We start from the raw sequence: 21,706 nt of genomic DNA on the forward strand, positions 1-21,706 counted from the left end.
TCTCCATGTGAATTATCTATTGACTTTAGGATGGCAGTAGTTTTACTGCCATCAGCCCCACATGGCCAGGACACACCTGGAGAAATAATTTAGCTTGAGAACTTGGACAGGAACAGTCAACTGCCTTTTCTCACAGAAAAATAAATGTGGACCAGTAAGGCACCTACTGCTACTAAAGCCCTGGTCACAAGGAGAATCACGGACAAATCATGACTCCCTCCTGCCACTTTCTTTTCCAAGAGGAAAGGATGCTATAATCAACTGCTAGCTCTCCCCACCTGCAATGACAGTACCTCACATCACCAGCTCAGCTGTGCTGACAGACTGGGAAGTGCCCCTCCAAATTGTTATTGCTCTCCAAAATCCCTCCTTCCAGTTGTAAATGAAGGCAGCAGTGCTTGCAGTCCCCCACCTTCCAAGTCTACGGTATTTCAGTATGTAAAGCACTCAGACATCAGATCTTCCACCACTGAAGCACTGCACGTGCCTAAGAAATTCAGCTCTGTTAGTTTAATCTAATGAAAGTCACTTAATTCTAGTAGTCAACCCACTAATTGAACAATCCCTGTTGTCCATGATAAAAAGATGCCGTACTGATGTGAAACACATCTGAAAACCATTAACAACCATCTCCATTGTAATCTTTCATTTGCCATGTCCCTGTCCATGGCAGGGGGGTTGGAACTAGATGATCTTGAGGTCCTTTCCAACCCTAACTATTCTACGATTCTATGATTTAGAAATCAGAACAAATGGATCATGAAGATAGCTTCTTTCCTGGCTTCTCTCTAGAATAATCTTTTTACACACAGATATATACAGATGTTCAGTCATGAAACACTACCAGACCTAATGACACACTAGGACTGCTGCAGTGGCATACCAGATACTACTCAGAGTATTTAAAACTGGCTTTTGGTGTGCTGGAGTCTGCTTTAGCCAAGTGAAAACGTCTCCCTGGACATATGAATTAGACACCTGTGAAAAGAAATAGCTTCATATTTAATTGTAGGGTTGACATGTGCTTTCATGTTTATAGCATATGGAATAAAATTGCAGGGACAGGATCAGCAAGTAATAAATAGTATAGATGGTTTTCAGCAGGAATTAGCCAAGGGTTTAAAGCAAAAAGCATCATGGGCTACACAGAGTGCTTTCTGTATTAGTACTATCTCTGTGCACACAGGACAATACTCATTACAAATACCTCAATGAATCATCTAATGGTGGAACATAGGACACTCAAGCACTAGCTGGGGTCCTGTGCTCATAGAAACACTGCTGAGGATTCAGCTTATCTCTCAGAAGCACAGAGCTTCTAAAATTCCATATTTCTATAATATCTCTAGACAGTGGAAAAGAAAAGCTGGAAAAACCTGAAGAGCTGAAATTGCAGCTGAAGAGTTTCAGATGCAGTGAAAGAATTCAATTTAGCTTAGGATGTTAATTTTTACTTAAAAGCTCAATCTATCACAGGCTGGACTTTATAACAGAGGCCACTGTTAGGGGCTACAGCATGTGCAGGCTTTTGCTCCTGGTAGCACAAGTCCCAAAGATGTGCTAGTAGAAGCCAGTGTGGGTGAGATGGAAATGCTGAAGCTGTGTCTGAGCCTTGCAGCTTCATCAATCCCCTGGAAGAAGCAGGATGTCACACTTCCTGGGGAGCTGGAAACTCCCCAGAAGCCTTTCCCCTTTCCAGCCTTCTTCAATAGGCTGCAAAGTTCTGTGCTATTGGATATGAATTAATAGTAGGTCTGTGCTACTAATTCACACCCAAATAGCTTTTCTTGTCCACAGGGAAGGGAGAAGGAAGAGTTTTACGCAAGCCTCATCCAGTGGTGTGCCTCTCACAGGCAACAAGCTGCAAGGATTCAGGACTGAAGTCACCCTAGAGAAACTTCAGAGCTTGCTTTAGAAAGTAAAAGCTCTTGCTCTTCCTTAATTCCCTGACTTGAAAGCCTAAGTGTGAGGAGGGCCACAGTCCTCCCTGCTTTCTTCCTGGGGACTCCTGTCCCCCATAGAGCTGTACTGCTGGAACGCTGAACTAAAGCTGTCAGTACAATGCACCCAGAAAAGGAGTACAGTACCTTGCCATCACATAACTGACTCACTAAACTACAATCAGAACAACTAAGATGGGAAACAGTATCTTTCATCTGATCTCTGAAAACGACATGAAGATCATGTAGCTCTTGTCTATGTGTTTTTCTTCACCAAATTGGCTGTCAATGTCCCCTTAAAATTTAATTTGCCAGACACACACTGAGCACAGACTACTTAAGCTGTATCAATTCATTTGGCATCTATGGCTGCAGCAGCACCATGATGAGTTTGTGTAATATTAATATTCACTACACCAAACAAGCATAAATCACTAACTTTCCAAAGGAAACACATAGAATCAGACAACTGCAGATAGAGAGCTCTGACAGCATTTCAATTCTGTGTGATTCTTGTAGCTGACATCCATCTGTACTGAACTATACACAGCAGATGCACTATTACCTTAAAGGAGCTACTATGTGTTTTGTTTTAAATCAACATGAATCTTCACTGGAAGAATAGTTAATGTACCAACAACCCGAGTGCTTCAGAAAAACAAGACAAGTATGTAGCTTTCTGCACAGAGAGAAAACAAATGTACTACATTCAGAATAAACCTCTCTGCAAAGGAAACCAGGAGTGCTAAAGATGCTATGGGGCTTTCAACTCGACTCCAAGCTCTTCCAGCAACACAGTGCTATGGCATTTCTGCAATCTAGATGTAATCACCTCTACAGCAGTACTAGCAGTACAGGTATGAGATGCAGAGTTATTAGCAAAGCTGAGACTGGAGCTAATCTGAGATGCTGGAGAAGCATCAATGTTCTACTACAAAATAATCCTGTAACGGATAGAAGTCAATCTCCAGTGATACCAGCAAGTGCTATTAAAAATCATCTGTTTTCTCAACGGCAATTCCTTTGTCTATCTCTTCTTTTGGCCTTAAAAATTCCCCCTCTATAAAGAGGTTCCTACCATGAAGAAAAACACTATAAAGATGTGCGAAAATACCACGCTGGGTGCAAGCTTGCTTTCCCCCATCTGCCCTCTTTGAGGTTACCTGGGTCAGACAACTTGGCTCAGAATGTGAAAACTTTTGGCAAAGGGTAGTTCCAGATTTAAGTGTTAGATTGCTGTATGATGCCAGAGAAAAACTTCCCAGCAGTAGGAGTTACTGAAAGAAGGATTCAGTCTTGCTGCTGTCATTAAATTGAATTGCAAAGCAAAGCTCCCACTGACTTTAGTGGTCCAAGATCACAGTCTCAAACCAAGACAGGAAATTGTGAGCTGCAGAGAGGAGACTTCACATCAAGAATGTGATAGAGCCTCTCTGTGTAGCAAAAATAAAGGCACTGGGTCTCTTTCTGCAGCCTTGCTGACTTCAAGGGGATCACATATGTGCAAGCAGCTGAACAATGTGGTTCAAAAGTTGGGCAAAGGCTGTGAGAAAGGTAGAGTTTTCAACGTAATAATAATAAATGCATTTGCTTTCCATGAATATCTCAGTGAGGGCGTTGGCTGCCCAAACAGCACATTTTACACGACTCTTTTGGAATATTTACTCTAGGATTTTGATTGGAATTAATTCCCTCAGCTCTACTGGACGACTCTGCTTGGCTGGCACTACAGACCAGGGGCAAAAGGAACTGCTGAAAAAGCAAGTACATTATCCTGCTGATCCTTTCTCCTCCAAATGTGCCCCAGTGTGTCTAGCAAACGTGTGTGAGAAGAATATAGCAAACCTTACGGGTCTGACTCTGCTCTCTCAATCCTATGTTGGTGTAAGTGGTAATATTCCATTAGTAAAGCTTCACTACAGTGATTTACATCAGTGTGACAGCAAGCACCTTTCAAAGGTAACTACTGTCGTTTCCTTTCTTGCTCAGAAGTTCACAGCAAAGGAAAGAGAACCTCCCCAGAGACAGCTAGGAGTAAATCTGACTTATTTCAGACCAACATCAACACTGGAAATTAACTCTTGTGTCATAAACAGGAAGTTTCTTGCTTATTGCTAAACCATGCATCATTCCCTCCTTCATTGCCTTTCAGTGCAGGAGAAACACTATGTGAATGCAGCCTAGCCCTAGTAGCCTAGTGGGACTACAACCCAGCCTCTTCTAAAGACCTTTCCAGCCTCCTTACATTTTGAAATAGTAGCAATTCCCTTATGAACTGTCTGGACACTATTTAAGATCACGTTTTGTCTTTCTTATTCCAGAAAAGCACAGATTTACTCAGGAGAGGCAGAAGAACTTCATGCAGTATGTGGTCAGATCATGAATACTGACTCAGTTTACACACTCTTAGCTGCTTTGCTTACCTCTTCGCTGCCTCACATTGTGTCATCAGTTCAGTCAGGTAATGAATTTGGAACTACTAAGGAAAAATCTCAACATAGGTTTCTAAACCATGAGGAATAAACACCAACATTTCAATGAGACTCCACTTAGTATTTAAAATGGGACTTTCCACTAAAAGGAGCATGGAGAGAAAACAAACAAAAAGGACCCTAATTACTAAATACAACTGATGCTTGTGAGAATGTCCTCACACATTCATTTCACCAGCTCTTAGCTTTGTGAGAAGGGGTGGCACCTAGACTGTTAAAAGGATGGAGCCAAGTGCAGGAACAGGCAGAGGTCAGAGTTATGGGAAGGCTGTTCAGGAGTGACAACGACCTCTGCAAGGCTGAACTCATGTCACCACCAGAGCTCAAACACCAAGTCTGGGACTATTCTGGAGCTGCCCCTAGCCAGCAGAGAAAGACACCTCCAGAAAATAACTTATCTGACTGCAAATGTCCAAGGCAGACAGTTATAATCACCCATTCTTTACAGAAAACATGAACTGAAGTCTCGATGAAGAGCTTATATTATACCACTGTCCTTTTGATGGTTAGAATTCTGTGAGCTGAATTCCTCCTGAACAATCTCTGTGCCTCAGTTCCCCTGTAAAATGACAAGCATTTCTGCCCTCGACAGGGGTGTTACAAAGTTCAACATGCTAAAAACTGTGACGTGCTCAGGAAAAACACATGCTTGTGAAGGAGCGTTGTGAAAGCATCTTATACAGACAGGAAAAGGGGCTGGGTCTGAAATCTGGCTCCAGACACAAAAGCAACATTATCTCTATATTCCAGCTGCTCTCAGTTACAACAGTGCCAACCCTGTCAAGACAACAGGATTGCAGGGATGGGAGAACCAGAGCTATGCACTTCCTGGCCAGGATGGTCCGCAACTAAGAAACAACACTGCTTGACTTCACAAGCCTCAGCTGTGCTTTCAGGGCAGGCAGTTCAACTTCAGCCTTTGTTCACTCAAGGCTGAACTATTCATTTAGAATTCACTGAGCTACAATGAACAGGGAAGCCAGTGACAACATTTTTATAGTGACTCTCTTTACAATAGGAGCTTAGAATTCCCAAGGCAACACTGGCCTGTGTTTGATTAGTGTACTTAAATCTCCACCTGTGCTTTTAAGATAACCAGTATTTTCTGACAGAGACATTTTCTCTTACCCTGTTGGAATCAATTCTTGTCCTGGAGGTGTAGATGGGAGGAGGGATGTTGAAGGCTTGAGGGACAAGATACTCTTCAGCATCCATCATATCTTCCAGGTCTTCCTCATCGAGAAGGTTTTGGAAGAACTTGCTGTCATTTGGGCTTGGGAGCTTCATACGGTCATCTCCCTAAATAGGTTGTAGTGAGAGAGCAAAATGGTCAAAAGATGAAATAATTTCCTAAACAGGGAACTTCAGCCTTCTCATGCCCTGGAAGCCAGGCTGCAGGGACCGCACATGGCACTTTGTTTGTTCTAAAGCTCCACAGCCACATCATTTGTTTTGATTTTTTTCTTACAGGGAATATGATGACAGAAAGGGAATAAGTGCATAAATCAAACCAAGCCATTTTTTTGGCATTCTTGTGATCAAGTTTTTATTCTTTCTTCTCTCTTTTCCCCATAGAAGCTCAGTTTCTGACCCAAGTTCTGTCAAGGCCTGATGTGTTTTGTGAAATATCTCGGCTATCTGGGCTTAGATGGAGAAAGGGGAAATAACATGCAAACTGCTGTGTCTGGGCATTTGCTTTGTTTTTATTTGTATTTTTAGGGACTTAGAGGCTAAATTGCCCTCTCATCCATATGGAAAGTTCTGCAGAATGTAACAGAGTTGAAAGCAATGAAAATCAAACCAGGGAACAACAGCAACAACAATATGTGTTTTTATTGAAATAGCATCTACAAGCTGCAGGGGCAAATCAGGGCTGCACTTTGCTTGGTGCTACAAAAGATCACAAAAAGCAGCCCATGCCCCAAACACATAACAGCCCATAGAAATGATGCTAAAGTTAACTGCATGGCTAAAGAATGGCCTCCCACTCTGCAAGAATTACTATGCCACATGTGGAATCCAGCAGGAAACGATGGTTGTATTAGGGGGTGCATACAGACCAGTTCAAAAGCTCAACATCAAGCTTGTCATTCTTGATTGCATCTGGAGGCAATGGGGAGTCATGAGTCAGAGATACCAGTATGACGGAGTTATCCTGGTTTCTCCTCAGGGAACACATAGCTTATATCGTCTGCAGGGATCACTGGAGAAGTGTCATGGGATGAAATACCCACCAGAGTATACAAGAGGAGGAAAGGGCAGGAGAGAGAAATTGATGGAACAGGTATTTGGAATAGGGAAACATGTCCTAACTAAGTAGTTTAATCAGACTGATTTTTTCAGAATCGCTTGCATGAGCTGAATTTACAATTTAACACAGTGGGGAATACTGCAACAGAAATTCCACCTTCTGCACCACAAAGCCTCTTGGCTACTATTTTACTTTTCAAATACGTTTTACTTCACTCCAAGTTGAAGGTGAGCAGTGTACATTCACACTGGGCAATACATCATGAGTAGGTTAGCATGATGGGAAATGAAACCACTGCAATGAAACACCACACACTGAGACTAGCACTAGACCCTAAGCGATCAGGAGACATGAAATAACAGTGACTGTAGCTCTGGAGGCCCTTCAGCTAGGAATTCTTATGTCAGTGTGGAGCTAAGGACCAGCTGGATGTATCTCTGCTCTGTAGTCCATGGTGTGGAGCAAATATAACATGATATATAGCATGAGAGTATCATCACGTGGATCAAACTATTTCCATGCTTTGGTGTCTGCTGTTTCATCATCACCTTGGGACCATCAAAGAACTTTACCAAAAAGATAGATTCATTTTCTGTGGCTTGAGTCTGAGTTGTAATCCACACAGACACAACTCTAGGCTTTTGCAGAATGTAGGAGTGAAAGGACAAAAGTTTCCACGTGTGGCTGTACTCAGGGCATACACAGCTTCAGCCAGGTGCAGTCAGCAGAGATGGCTATACTGGCATTGCCACTTGTGAAGCACTACAGAGTCTATACAGCCTAAAGAGGACCAGAGGGAAGCTCCTCTCTAGCACGTGAGGTACCAGTGTGACACAATTCCCTGTCTTCTAAGAAACCTTTACATTTAGACTATGAAAAGAAACTTCCTTATGATCTCAGCAGTGCAGGAAAGTCTCTCTTCAGGATAATCCCCTGAGAGTCAGCCTAAGCAATTACAGAACCAAGCAAGTCCTTGGTCTAAAGTAAGTCTACCTTGAACTTAAGAGATTCAAAGGCAACTCCCTGAACAGTCAGGTTTGGCTGACAGAAGTCTTGTTTCTTTTCCCTGATGTTGCAGAGTTGCTTACCTGAATGACTAGGTATCGCTGAGGGTCTCGAGCCATTCTAGAGAACTCAGCAGCCAGCTCCTTGAATTTTGGCCGACTGTCAGCATCAATCATCCAGCCTGGGGACAGATGAAATGATAACGAAAGCAGTTAATTGTCAAGGGAAGAAATCATTCCATTTTTAAAAACACACAGGTTTTAAGTCCTTGATAGCTCTGGCCTAAAGAAAAGTTGCAATAAATAGTCCTGGAGAATGGAAAGCTAGAACTCTACAATAGAAAGCATCTGGTCTTGGCCAGGCTGTTCAACACTGCATGGATGTCTCCTTTGCTCTGAGCTCCTGTTCCTCATTCCCAAAACAGAGACACTAACAATGCCTTCTGTGTTTTTCTGTGCCCAATTTGTTTGTCAGCTCTGTGTCTTCTTATGGATGTGTCTAACCTCTAATACAATAAGTATCATCTCATCTGAGCCTAGTAGGTTTATTACAAAGTTACTACCAAATACTGAATTTTATTGACCTACTGTTCCTGTTCCACGATGACTTAAATTAAAAAGAGCTGTTCTACAGATCTACAGGATGATTGACCTCGTCTCCACCTTTCAGGCAATTCTGCAACTAGTGTCTGCATCACTAACACAGACTTCACACAAGGCATTAGATGCTATTTTAATTGAGTAAGGGTGATTGTTTTGTCCTTCACTCTAAGTGTAATGTAATGTTACTCATTAGGAACAACAGTTTTCAAACCCTGCTAATGCTTTCTGCAAAACAAGGAAGTAACATAGGTAGTTACCACCAGAACTAGTTTATCTCAGTGTCAGCTTTTTCTAATGGAAGATACTATCAGCAGCTTCCCAAGAACGTGGTCTCGTTTGCCAGAGAGGCTAAATGAAACAGGGCTTATCTCCTTCATGCTGTTTAACTGAAGGAGGAAACACAGGAAAAACAACCCCAGTACAGCTTATGAAGAATTTCACACAAACATTAGAGGACTAAGTATGTACATATAGCTGTAACTTTCCATCTTCCACAATACCCCATCTACTAGGGCTTCCTTTTGTTTACTAAGATCCACTTCATGCTCATTAGAAATCCTATCAGATGGAACATTTTTGCAGTCAACCAACGTAAACCCCCTGTACTAGTCAGACAATTACCATACCTGCATGCACCGTATAACTGTTTTCAGAAGATATATTATTTACCTCTTCTATTTTTTTTCTTTCAGTGTTTTTGCATACAAAGCAAAAGGGAAAGGACTATATAAGATGGATGAGATGTCTCTATGCTAATCTCTCTTAAATTAAGCCAGAAACACCAGAGAGATGTTCCCAATTCTTTTTAAATTAGAAGCATAGCTTCGGAGGGTACTGTCACTAGTGTGGTTATCTTGGAAATAAAAGTACAGACTCTCTTCCTTATTTGCTAAAGTAAAAATATTCATAAATTATTATACTGGACTAAGAATGATAAAAAATATCCTCTCTGTAGCATTTCTTGTATTAATTTAATTTTACTTATTATTACTATTGCAATCATCATTCTTGTTACTAACAATAAAACATTTGCGTTTTCTTTCCTCAATATTTGGAAGCAGCATTTCTCCTCATAACCTTCACCGGCTGGGTATCCATGTACCATACTTATGTTTAATACTATCTTTTTTAACATCACGATCAATTGTCGTGGAAATGACAATGGTTTACAATAACAATCATACCATTTTGACTTCACAGCAAGAATGAGAGATACCATCTGACAGTAATAAGAAGCTAGCTCAACCCTTCATGGCTAAATTAATATCTTTTGCAATTGTGAAAAATGTGTATACAGTGTTTGAATAGAATTTACAGTATTGGGAACTTACATATCTTAGGAAATTTTTGTTTCGAAGCAGCCTGCCCTGTTACCCAGCACTGTCAGAGACCATAGATGCAAATGTTCTAAACCAGTGTCCCTCTTGCACAGAGCACAGGAATGTTAAAAGCAACAAGTACTTACATTTCACCATTACCATATAAACATCAATGGTGCAGATTGGAGGTTGGGGCAACCGCTCTCCCTTCTCCAAGAGGTCGGGGATCTCTCGAGTTGGGATTCCATCGTATGGCTTCCCACCAAAGGTCATAAGCTCCCAGATAGTGACTCCTAGACAGAAAAAAGGAGTGAGTGTTAATGTTTGAGGTTATAATACTCAGATTCCTTTGCAATTTCTTACAGCACAGTATTCTAGCCCGGTTCTGGACTGCAATCTCTTCTTCATTAAGAGTGCCTGTAAAAACACTGAAGTTTAGTCTCCTATTTAAAAAGCTCCAGAAAATGGTGAAACAGCACTTCATGTTAATCTTCAAAACCAAATTCACTCATTTTTATTGGTGTAACAAGCAGCATGATAGATCTGAGGCACAAGAGGAAGGTCCAAGACAAATAAATGGTGGTAAAGTAAATGGATGCAATAACAAAAGAATGTATTATGCTCTTTTATCACATCAAAAGGGAAAATGAAGGGCTGATGTACTCTATTATTTTTAGGGCAAAAAGTACAGATGTTCTCTAACTTAGAGCATCAATTTCCCACAATGTTACAGCACTGAGTAACATTATGTCATTGTCTTTGCCTTGTAAGTCATCCAGAGCCACTTGTATTACTTTTTTCCTTAAACCACCTGGCAGATTTGAGTTATGATAGTGCTGTGCTACAAAGCCAGGTTTCTCTTTTTGAACAGCCATAGGATTTGTTTTGCCATCAGAGCTGAAAATAAAGATAATATACCATAAGTAACAGAATCTGTCCCCAAACAAAATCTTAGCTATTGAAAATACTGCTCTCAGACCAGTTTCTCTAACTTCTATTTTTATTGCAAAGGTCATTTTAAACACACCTCCAGATCAGTAACCGTATTTTGCCAGCTGTTATGCTAATGTGAAAGGTGATGGACAATATTACCATATATATAAACCATATATTTATTTCACCCTCATTCACCTCTTTGTTGATAGTCATAGAATCGTAGAATCATTTAGGTTGTTAAAGAACTTTGAGAGCATTGAGTCCAGCCATTAACTCAGCACTGCCAAATCCACCACTAAACCATGTCCTCAAGTGCCACATCTACCTATCTTTTAAATACCTCCAGGGATGGGGACTCAACCACTTCCCTGGGCAAAAGTGCTGTGCCTGCACACCAGTATAATATAACAAAGATATTCAGTAACTATAACTTGTTTTGGTCTTCTCCTTTCTGATTATAGATATTCTGGGCTTCTCACATTTCTCACATTTCTTTTTCATAAGTGATATAGGGGATATAGAATTTGAGGAGAAAGAGCAGCTTTATATGACTTATTTAATTCCCATCTATTTTTCTCAGCTGAATAGAAGGCAGCTATCCAGTCACAGCAAACAGTGTCTTTTGCTGCTACCCACAGGTAAAAGTGAGTAATGAATAGAATTGTACACCTTGTTTCAAAATTATATGGCAAAGGGAAATGCAAATAGGAGTCCATAGCCCTAGATACTGCTGAGAAATTCCACTTATAAAGGTATACGCGAGTTAGTAGTAATATCTACACTGGATAAACAGGCAGACAGCCGAGCAGATGTGGCACAATAGCTTGGCTGGATAACAATTACCAGTGTTAAATGAACATCTCCTTTCTCAAATGTGACTTGATTTTTAGGGCGTGTGGAGCCCACATGAGCTGACCTATCTAACCAGTTCCCAGGTTAACTGTGAAATTGAATGGATGCTTGTTTTAGTTAGCTTGGAATCTCCTTTTCTCTCTCTTGCTCTATTTGCTCTGTATTATGACAAATTCCCTTTTATCTGACTGTAGGTACAGAAAATCCCATAAGCCTGAATATGGTTTTTTGACATTCATGACTTTTAGAGTTAAGATTTTCAAAGGACTGCTGAAAATTATGACCTGCAGCTGTATTTTTATGAATCTGTGGCTGAGCTGAAAGAGGCCTTCTTCTGTCATAATAATCAGCCAAACTGCTACCAGGCCAGACCTTATGGCAGTCATCCCAGCAGGGACATCATATTTTAGTGAGCAGGGGAGTAATGCAGGAGACAACTATTGCTGTTTAGAGTTACACATTAAAAACCAAACCACAGCCAAATACACTGGAATTAACTCCCCTAGGAAAAGAGGATATTTTTAACACAGTAACACAACTTGGTATAATGCTTTAGAAGAGACAGTTTTTTTAATCCCATGAAGATTTACCATAGCTCCAAACATCACTCTGATGGGTAAACTTCCTGTAGTGTATGCACTCCAGAGCCATCCATTTAATTGGCATCTATGGAAAGACAACAGAAATGTAATCTTAAGAATACAATATTAAAACAATACAGAGAGATCCTGTATGTAGACATCAGCTTCCTTCCTGCTTCCTTTTTCAACTGCAAGCTGAAAGCAAAGCAGCACTATCTAGCAGAGGAAATGGTTGTTCCTGCCCTTTAGAATGGAGCTTTGCCTCATAAAACATACAGAGAGGAGAAACACAAACCAGTTATCCACAGAACTTCTTACACCACCCAAAATTTACTGATTCAGATGTAGTGGAACAACTCACTTTTTCATCATACCTGTGTAAAGATGGGACCAACACAAAAATTACATCTAATTCCCCTAAATCTGAAGAGCAGCACAGAAAGTGGAACGCAGAAGCTCTTTTGCCTCAGCAGTTTGCAAACCCAGACACTGTTATCTCAATTGCTCTCTAATGAGGCTAGTTAATAACACAGCGTTCATAATACTTCACAGTCCACGTAATCATCATCAGGGTAAACAGGCAATGGGGAGAATTTACAGTGCTTCATTTCTAACTCCTAATATTTGTTAGGAACTCAGCCCTCCCAGTTCTCCATGTCATTACTGCAGCGAGTGAAGTTGCTCGTGTAAGAAGTCCCAAGTTAGCCTCTGGCTATGAATCACCCTTGGGAGGAGCTCATCTCTTCTGACAGAGAAGTGTGTGCAGGCAAACACAAAGCTAGGTTGGCATAAGGGTCTGCCCTTTTGAGTTTGTGTTAAAATGAGATTCGTGATGTTTTCTATTCCTGAACTGTGCCTGTGAGGAACAGTCTTGCAGTCCATTAATTTTTAATGGACAGAAACTTGACAGATTTTTACCTGGCATGGACTTGTACAGGTTGCCTCTAATTTGGAACTATGGAAAATGTACTGTAATAAACCAAAGAGATATGTAAGTGCACACATAATCGGAACAGATGGTGGGTGTAAAAGCAGAGGATGTGTCTTCATTCAAACCTTTATGAAAATACCTTCCATGAAGTTGACTAATGAACATAACCTATACAGTTCTGGCAAAAATAGCACTCTTTAATAAAGTTTGGCTTAGGATTTGCAAAGACAGTTCATCCTCCTCCACTAAACTCTGCAGAAGTATATTGCTTTGATTCCCATTAAATTCAACTGGGTCATTCCAAATGTGAACAACTGCTGAAGAAGCAAAGCTGCATCATTCATCATGGAATAAATCAGACTGGAAGTGATCTTAGGAGGTCTTTGGTCCAACCTCATGCTTACAGCAGGTTCAACTACACGATCAAATGGAGTTACTCAGGGCTTTAGCCAGTCTGCACTTGGAAACCTCCAAGGATAGAAACTATACCACCTCTATGGGCAACCTGATCAACCACTTTATTATCCCACGGTGAAAAAGCTTTTCCTTTTATCCAATCTGACTCTGCCTTAGCGTGCTCTCAATACAACTTAAAGATGCAAACATTGTCTGGATTTTGCAGTATGCTTCTCCGAACTGGCAAATGATACGACTGACATGTAGATCCTGCTCCAGAACTCCCAGCATAGTGACTGGCCTCACAAATCCAAGACACCATCTAACATCTGGTTTGCAAGGACCTTACTGGAGAAGAAATGGGGAACAGCAGTGACTTTTTTCAAGTTCTTCACCTCATAGACTGAAATGCCAATGTAATCCATGCAACAACATGCCCCATCCAGGGCAGCAGACACACAAAGGCAGCAGCCCATCCAGGAGGAAAGTACACACTGGCAGCAGCTGTTTGTCCTACCCAAGAGCAGAAGTCAGCACAGAAAAACACAGACAGCGAGCAGCCATAAAGCAAACTGAACATTTAGGAAAGGAATGACAGGAGAGGCAGAATCCCTTGGAATTTTACGACAGGTTGAAATGGGGAATTTCAAGACATTACGGGAGCTGCCAGCAGCAGTATGTACTTACAGCCTCTACTTACAGCCTTCAGAATTCTATAATGCATTAATCTGAAGGCATTAGAAATGAGGTGAGGCACTATATGGATGTTGTGCAGTGTGCTCAAAAGTAATACGGGAAAATGCCTGGTTTCAAAATTATCTTCAAGCTAGCTTTTTAGTGGCCTGGCATTCAGCTTGGTATTTGCGACTTGGATGAAAGAAATAGCATACATAGGCTTTTCCAATGTGATAGAAGAGGTTGCTCTTTGCTGAGCATATGTAAACTCCCATATGCTACAAATACAGGCACGTTATGTGGCCTTAGTTTTTGTTTTCTGGAAAACTAGTTGCCTGGGAAAATGGGACTGCAAGTTACTGAGGCCCATACTGACCAGAGAAAGGGGCTTGGCAGGAATGCCCCAGAACATCCGTCACTCATTGAACTGACTTCAGAAGTCTTCAAAGTGAGACTGAAAATGGAGCACATGAACAAAACCTAATTCTGAGTGTTAAAACTGTTCAGACAATTATATTTTGGCACCTGGAGAAGCTCACTGAGCAAAAAAAGAGCAGTTTTTATATGTGCTGTCAGAACACAGTTGTTCTAGCAGACTGGGCTTTGCTAAGTCACTGACAGACTTTCTTACACAGATAATAGTCCCATAGGTATACACTGCCCTAAAGAGTAACTTCAGAAGGTCTGTCACAGTGTGATATATTTACTTCCAGACATGTTCAGTACTCACCTTCCCTCCATCAGCATTGTATTCCTTTTCATCCCCTTCCAAAAGTCGGGCCAAGCCAAAGTCAGTGATCTTCACATGGTTTGGTGATTTCACCAACACATTACGAGCTGCCAAGTCGCGATGGACAAGTCTCCTCTCTTCCAGGTACATCATTCCCTGAAGGACAAAGAACAGTGAAATAATCTTAATGAGTCTTACATGATTTTTTAGAACTCCTTTTCACTGGTGACATGTAAAATGTCTGGTTCCCTTACAAGTATTCACAGTAAGATAAGGGCCTAGAGGACAGAAGTTCAACGCTGCCCTTGCTCTGAGCAGGGGATGGGATTTGAAGCACTTAGGTTCCTTCCAGTGTGAATGACTCTATAAGATTTTATAGTAATTGCCAAAGAGAAAAAAGCAACAAAACCCCATGTAGATACCTGCTTTGCACCAGCAAGTTTAAAACCTGGAAATGTGAGACAAAGAAAAGAAATATGACTGCCTTTATTTTCCAGACAGGAAATCTTAAGACCATAAAAAATACTCAATTTAGGCAGAGCTCCACAGAAATTAGGCCAGACTGAGAAACAGTCCCAGCTCTTCTACATTCCAGGCAAGTGTCTACAATTCAAGATGAGTTTTCTTATCCATCTCCAAATGTTTTTAAGTTGGACACAGATTTTCACTACCCTCATTTTCCCTAGAAGGAAAATGCTTCTTTATTCCAAGTTCTGCAACCCACTAGCCTTTTCACTCCTTGAAGGTTTTGCATGTAGTGTTATAATAAGACACTAGATCAATGGCCATTTTTTTTCATGAGCATACATATTCTGTTAGAAGTACTTCTGTTAACAAGCCCATCCAGCTGCCTTTAAAGATAAGGTAACACGTACTCAAACTGCCTGGGCTTAACCTTATTCTTACTCTGATGAGAGCCTAACCATCAGTATGGCAGTCTGCATGATGCCTTGTGATGCTGAGATGAACACAAAAGCTTGCACTTGTTAATTATATGACACACAAAGGATAGGCAGGGTTACAAGCCTGTAATTTCATTAAAAGGCATTTACGACATTAACCATCATTGTAAGAACCTACAGATGAAATTCCACACTTGATAATAACCCTTAAGGTATCCGTTAATATGTTACCTCTGTATATTATAGATGGCAATTTTTTAAAAGTCATTGCTGAATACTGAAGAGATCATATTATCCCGTAACACAGATGATAATTTGGAGAGTCACAGGGAGTGATTAAATAACCAGATTACTCAGTCTCATGGGCTGGATTTTATCCCCTTTCACAGCATAAGAAGCTCACATGTACCATGGTATGCCCATACATACCAGGACAGTGCATATGGGTAAGCCACCACTCATAGTCACTGGGATGGAATGTAGCCCTTTCTTGATAGAAAGTGGATGTCTTTACAAAAAGCATCAAGGGGAGCTCTGAACGACTACAGCTTTTAGGTGAAAAAAATCAGTGCAAAAACTGCCAAAAGGTTTGAAAATCTGTGGGAGAACATTTGGCATAAGCACTGGTTCACTGTTAATGTGGTAGGCTTTGCTGCAACCAGCATGAAGGTGGTTTGAAAGCGGACAGAGGGACTCTTTGGCATAAAGGAAATGGAATTCTTCGTTAAAAACACTGCTAGTTGAAGCAAACACACCCTCCTTTCAATTGCAAATCAATACTTGTAGCTGTAGAACATCAGAACTGTTAAGTCTTTGAAAGCATTTTACTTTTTACATCAAATTAAAACCTGTAGAAAAAGGACGAATACGTCTCATAGCTCAAACAACTGCGAGTCACACAACAAACACACCATGAAATCAGAGGCACCATGACTTAGCACAAGTACCATCTGAAGAAATCCAACCAGAAAAAGACAACACAGTCAATAGCAATGACACCGTGTAATGGATGAAAAACAACCACAACAATCACCCTGTAAAATTCAGACACATTAGGAATTCATATAAATCCTGTTTCACATCTCTAACACTGAACCATAACCAGAAAGGTCTTCGAGGCAGTGTTAATACTGCTCTAAAAAATAGGTGGACTACAGCAATCTCCCAGTCTCATGTCCCTCCCTTTCACCTGGGGGTCTTGCAGCAAGTCTACTGAGGTATCTGCAGGTAGGTGCCAACCAACCTGTCTGGAGATGCCTCAGAAAGGTGCTTGAGAGAGCACCATGCCCATGCTGTATTGGGCTGAACAGTGTGTGCAGGCATGCAGGGCTTTGCAGCCTTTGTGAAGCAGCCTCTGGCCCCCAATCATGCATCCAGATCTGCTGATCTTCAAGTGATTCTAATCTTACGGGTGGCTTCAGGGTGTCCTTTAAATATACCACACAGTCATTTCTCACACATTTAAAATGATACTGGGTCTTTGCATTTTCTGAAAGTGCTGCCCTTGAAGTCAAGCCTGCAGTCATGTGCAAACAGACAGGCACCCTTGTGTTTCCCTCAAACACTTCTCTCCTGCAGCTCACGAACTCTTCTTCCACCTTCCATTGCATCAAGCACCTCTATTCAGTCTTTCATCTTGCACTGCAGAAGAGCTCCTCTCCGAACAAAGGGTGTCAAGGTGCTGCTGACACTTCCTTTCTACTTAGCTTAGGAAATAATCCCAAATTTTCAGAATGAACAGAACAACATCATAGATTTAACTTCCAATATCCTTGGTCAAAATTCTCAATACAACAGAATAAGGGAGGAGAAAAGAAAGGTCCAAATCTGTAAATAGATCTTTGTGGGCAGAATCTGACGAGGACACAAGAAACCAGAGGGTTTGATGGGGAAATTTTGGTAGTATCAGAATACATTAGGCCTAAATAAAAGCATTGGTTTTAATAGATTAATTTCCACCTATCAGGTCTAAAATGATACTAAGATATTACAGAATTTTGGGAGCAGAAATGAAGAAACAGAATCTCTGTCTCATTAAAATCAAAACAGATGACCTGTACCGAGGCTTTAGCCTTCTGTCTTTAGCTAATGATAGCAGGAATGGATGGCAATGGGTCCAGAAACATCCTTCATTGAAAGAGTTAAACAATCAAACCCTTACTCATGCCTCTTTGGTCTTATTTACCTTCTCTACATATTTCATTTCCAAGCATTTTTTAAGAATGTAGGCTAACACTGCAGGATGTTTTGCTGTTTATTCTACTCATTCATTTCCATTAATTTACATCTTGTGTTATTATTTAATATCATCTTAATAAGACTAAATTTTATTCAACCTAACCTATTCTTACGAACTAGAAAGATGAGTAATCACCAACCTGAATACTGCTTCTAACGAATACCACAGTTGGTTTTCTTTTCCATCCATAAAGGGTAGAGACAGCTGTCTGTGTACTGTTGTACTTACAGTTTACTTCACCTCTGTCAAACAAGATTCCTGGGGCTTTTTCCCACCTGCATTATCTGCAAAGCTAGAAACAACATGTGCAGGGTTTACAGCTACAAAACCCCTTGTAGGACCCTGATGTGCAGAAATGTAAATCCTCTTTGGAATACCCAGTGTAAACATGTTCAATTTTCCTGATACCATATCAACAAGTTTTAAAGGTGGATGGTGGAAATATAAGAGAAAAGGCATATATATATATATAAATTTTCAATAAATGAGATAATACAAACAGAATGAAACCAGTCTAAAAATGAGAATCCTACACTATTCACTGCAGCAGTACTGTCTAAACATATCCTATGCTAAGAATCATCATTTGAAGGCATTTTTGAACCTGGCAGGAAAAGTGCTCTATGTGCATCTCCAATCTTTTTACATGACATAGAAGAACGATAACAAAAAAAACCCCTCTGCATTACACAGCTGGTGCCATCAGCGCCCAACAGGCCCACAATCCAATACCAACAGGGCAATTCATGACAGTTACAAGATAAAACTACAAGTGAACCTAGACTGTGACAGTGGAAAAAGATCTGTTGGTAAAAATTAAACTTGAAAGCCCAATTCAAAAGACACTATGCTGTGCCATTTGTGGCGTGATCTGTGAGGCTTTGGAAATGAAGTGCCCTTCAGGAATTCTCCATGTTAGAGCTATGCAGATGCCATATAATTATCAAAGTATAAAATGGCCAGACAGTAAGAAACTCCATACTTTAGTATATGCATTAGAACATCCACAACAGGGTGAGACTTTAATGCTGAAACCACCAAGAGGAAAAAGTTCAACATTAAGCCATTAATGACCAGTTGTCTCATTATCTCTGAGCCCAGATTCATCTCACAGGAATACAAGGCATGACCTACCTGTCACTGACACTTCCTCATCACAGTCATGACAGCGGTCTCCTCACAGAGAATGTCATTAGAAATGCAGTTATTGCTAGAATCCCTTAGCATAACATCACTCAGAATCAGTGCCTAATACTATTAAGAAGTCAAACAGCCACTGCAAACAGCTAGAACACAAATCAGTTGAGGAAATGCCTTATGAACTTCAGAATGAGTAAGGAATACTATTTTATCTTTCACAACTGCGCCTCTTATCCTCACCAAGTACCAGGGTCACTGTACCTGTGCTATATGGAGCTTTACTTAGACATACATAGCAGTAAAACTGCCTTTAGCCTGGATCCCTTTTACCCGTGTGACATGTAACTGTGACCATGCAAATTCTCCTTTCAGAAGCAGACACAGATGCCCTTGCCAGGCTTCAACTAGTGTTAAAGGTCTTTTATTCTTGCCTACACAATTACTAACCTGACCTGCCCACATCTTTATACATTTCACACAATGCCTGCAACAGCACCAAGGAACAATAGCAATGCTGAGGGTAGAATAATAAGCCAAGATGTCTTTGTCCAAAGAGGGCAGGTGGACAGGAAAGATGAAAATGGCCACAAGGAGCTTCACACCAGGAAAAGTTTCCTGCCTGTCACTTTTCAGCCTTGATAGTTTTCTGTGTAATAGCCAAGGTGAAAAGAAAATCAGCCGTTCTACTCAGATGAGGTGAAACCCATCAGTTTACTCTCAGAGCTGGCTTAAAAATAACAGAGAACAAAAACTACCTTGTTGAATAGACTAAGTTAGTCATTAAGAGCTATAAAAGAACAAAGTCCTTCCAAATTTTATTATGGAGTGTGTGTGACGTCTCTGGGACTGTGGACAGACAGATTTGGTATGGTCAGTTCAGACACGGTCAGGTAGGCTCAGGCCTCATCATGAGATAACATGTGCTGGCAACAAGCTGAAGTGGGACAGCAGAAAGGAGATTTTGTGTCAAAAAATCCATGGGAGGAGAGAAGACAGTGAGATGGGACAGCTTTCTGATCCCTCCAAGCACTGGATTGCAGCAGAAAGTATCAAATTAGGTTCATAAAGTATAAGGACTTCCAGAGCTGCGGACATCTAAAGGTGGGTTGGGGGTGGAAATAAAAAATCAGATTTTTTAGAAAAGCAAAATGAAGCTTTTCTGGAAAGTTATAGGTTTGTCCCCTGAGATCTCCTGCCTTTAAGACATGGTCATAATTCGCTGTTTTCTTACTTTACTACCAGTGATATTTTCTGCTGCTGTCATTTGTCTCCCAGTTCCTGAGGGCAGTTTCTGAGCACAGCCTCCATTTGCACAGCTCAGAGTGTAAGAGTTGCATTCACTTTACTGGACTTTTCAGAGTCCCACCTCCCCACTGAGGATGCTTCTGTGTTTGTTTCATAGATGATACCCGTCATTCAGGAATGCCCAACTCTTGGAATTGCATGAGCCTTGTCTGAAAGCTCTTTCCATTAGGTGCCTGTGCCTTATTCCCAGGAAAAAAAAAAAAAAAGTATTTATTACTCAGGACAGAATTTAAGCAGGTATGCAAGTCATTACATCTAAAGTCCCTTTGGGATAATTACCAGAGGTGATTGAGTGTGTTGAGTCACTAACTTAAGTATATACATATGTCTTTGCATGATGCAAGACGTCATTTTATCAAGACAATTCATGTTAAAAAGAAAGCACAAAAACCTTCACCTGTCCCAGCAGAGAGCAGATAATCCTCTTTTTCTCTCAGAATAACTTTTTGCTATATTCTATAATAAACATTCTCTCCCTAAACAGAGGGAATGTTGATGTTATCCCATGCGAAAATGAAGAACAGCCTGGCTTCCACCCACCAAAGCCAGCACACATGGCAGACTCATCAAATGGGTATGAGAAGGAAGAAAATTTCAAGTCCAACTCAAATCTCACAGACATTAATCTCCAGCCTTGGAGACTGCCCTTTTTTCATCCTAATAACTTGAGGCTAGCTTAATAACATGAATCACTACAGAAAGCCTCAAATGATCATCTTTTCCCCCACTTACCCCATAGAAAAAGTGTAATTTTACCTGGGGCTAAATATGCTTTCAAGGAAAATGCAGTGCCCTTTGTTGTCAGGAGCAACCAGCATCATCTAAGTAGCTGTTACTCCAGAGATAGCTGTGGGAGGGAAAAACTGACACTGCTCTGAAATACACTGACTCAGCTGCAGAGGTGTGATTTGTTATGTAGGTCTGCTTGGGAGCTGGGACTGGAGGTCATCTGCACAGCTGAGAGAAAGTGAAGGATGCTAACAGTGCAAAGCTGCCAGACTGAGCTGGGGACTCACACCTTGTGCTATGCACCACGTGAGCTGCCAAGGCTGTCTGAAAATGTCCAGAGCTCTGCCAGCTCCAGTAAGCTGACAAAGGAGGCTCATTTCTGCATCCAGGACTGTAGTATAACCCCAGACATTCAGGAGTTAATTTCCCATTTATATGGGGTAAGTTAATGCCTCTCTCTTTGGTAAAGGGTAGACAAGGGAAAGCTTATGTGATAGTCATATATTTCTTCTCATCTATTGTTCCCTTGACTAAGCACGTTCTCACTTGTGCTCCCCCACTCCAAAACCTGATTTACAGCGTTGCTGAGCTATGGCCCAAGACATAAAATTAAGAAGATGCTAAGGCCTAATAGGTCAATACAAAGTCAGAAAGCAAAAGGGAAGGGAAAAAGCCTATGAA

General features: G+C 40.9%; 1 protein-coding gene across 1 annotated transcript in view; it reads right to left on the minus strand.

Moving 5' to 3' along the window:
• ERBB4 (erb-b2 receptor tyrosine kinase 4) overlaps positions 1-21,706 on the minus strand; it is a 637,594-nt gene that overhangs the window by 25,621 nt on the left and 590,267 nt on the right. The window contains exons 21-25 of the mRNA XM_065669823.1: positions 14,711-14,866; positions 11,988-12,063; positions 9,756-9,902; positions 7,772-7,869; positions 5,561-5,731 (exon numbers count right to left, since the gene is read on the minus strand). Of these exons, the coding sequence (XP_065525895.1) occupies positions 5,561-5,731; positions 7,772-7,869; positions 9,756-9,902; positions 11,988-12,063; positions 14,711-14,866 (648 nt within the window). The remainder of the gene's footprint in view (positions 1-5,560; positions 5,732-7,771; positions 7,870-9,755; positions 9,903-11,987; positions 12,064-14,710; positions 14,867-21,706) is intronic.

The sequence above is a fragment of the Lathamus discolor genome, chromosome 3 (assembly GCF_037157495.1).
Source record: "Lathamus discolor isolate bLatDis1 chromosome 3, bLatDis1.hap1, whole genome shotgun sequence".
In the NCBI taxonomy this organism is placed as follows: domain Eukaryota; kingdom Metazoa; phylum Chordata; class Aves; order Psittaciformes; family Psittacidae; genus Lathamus; species Lathamus discolor.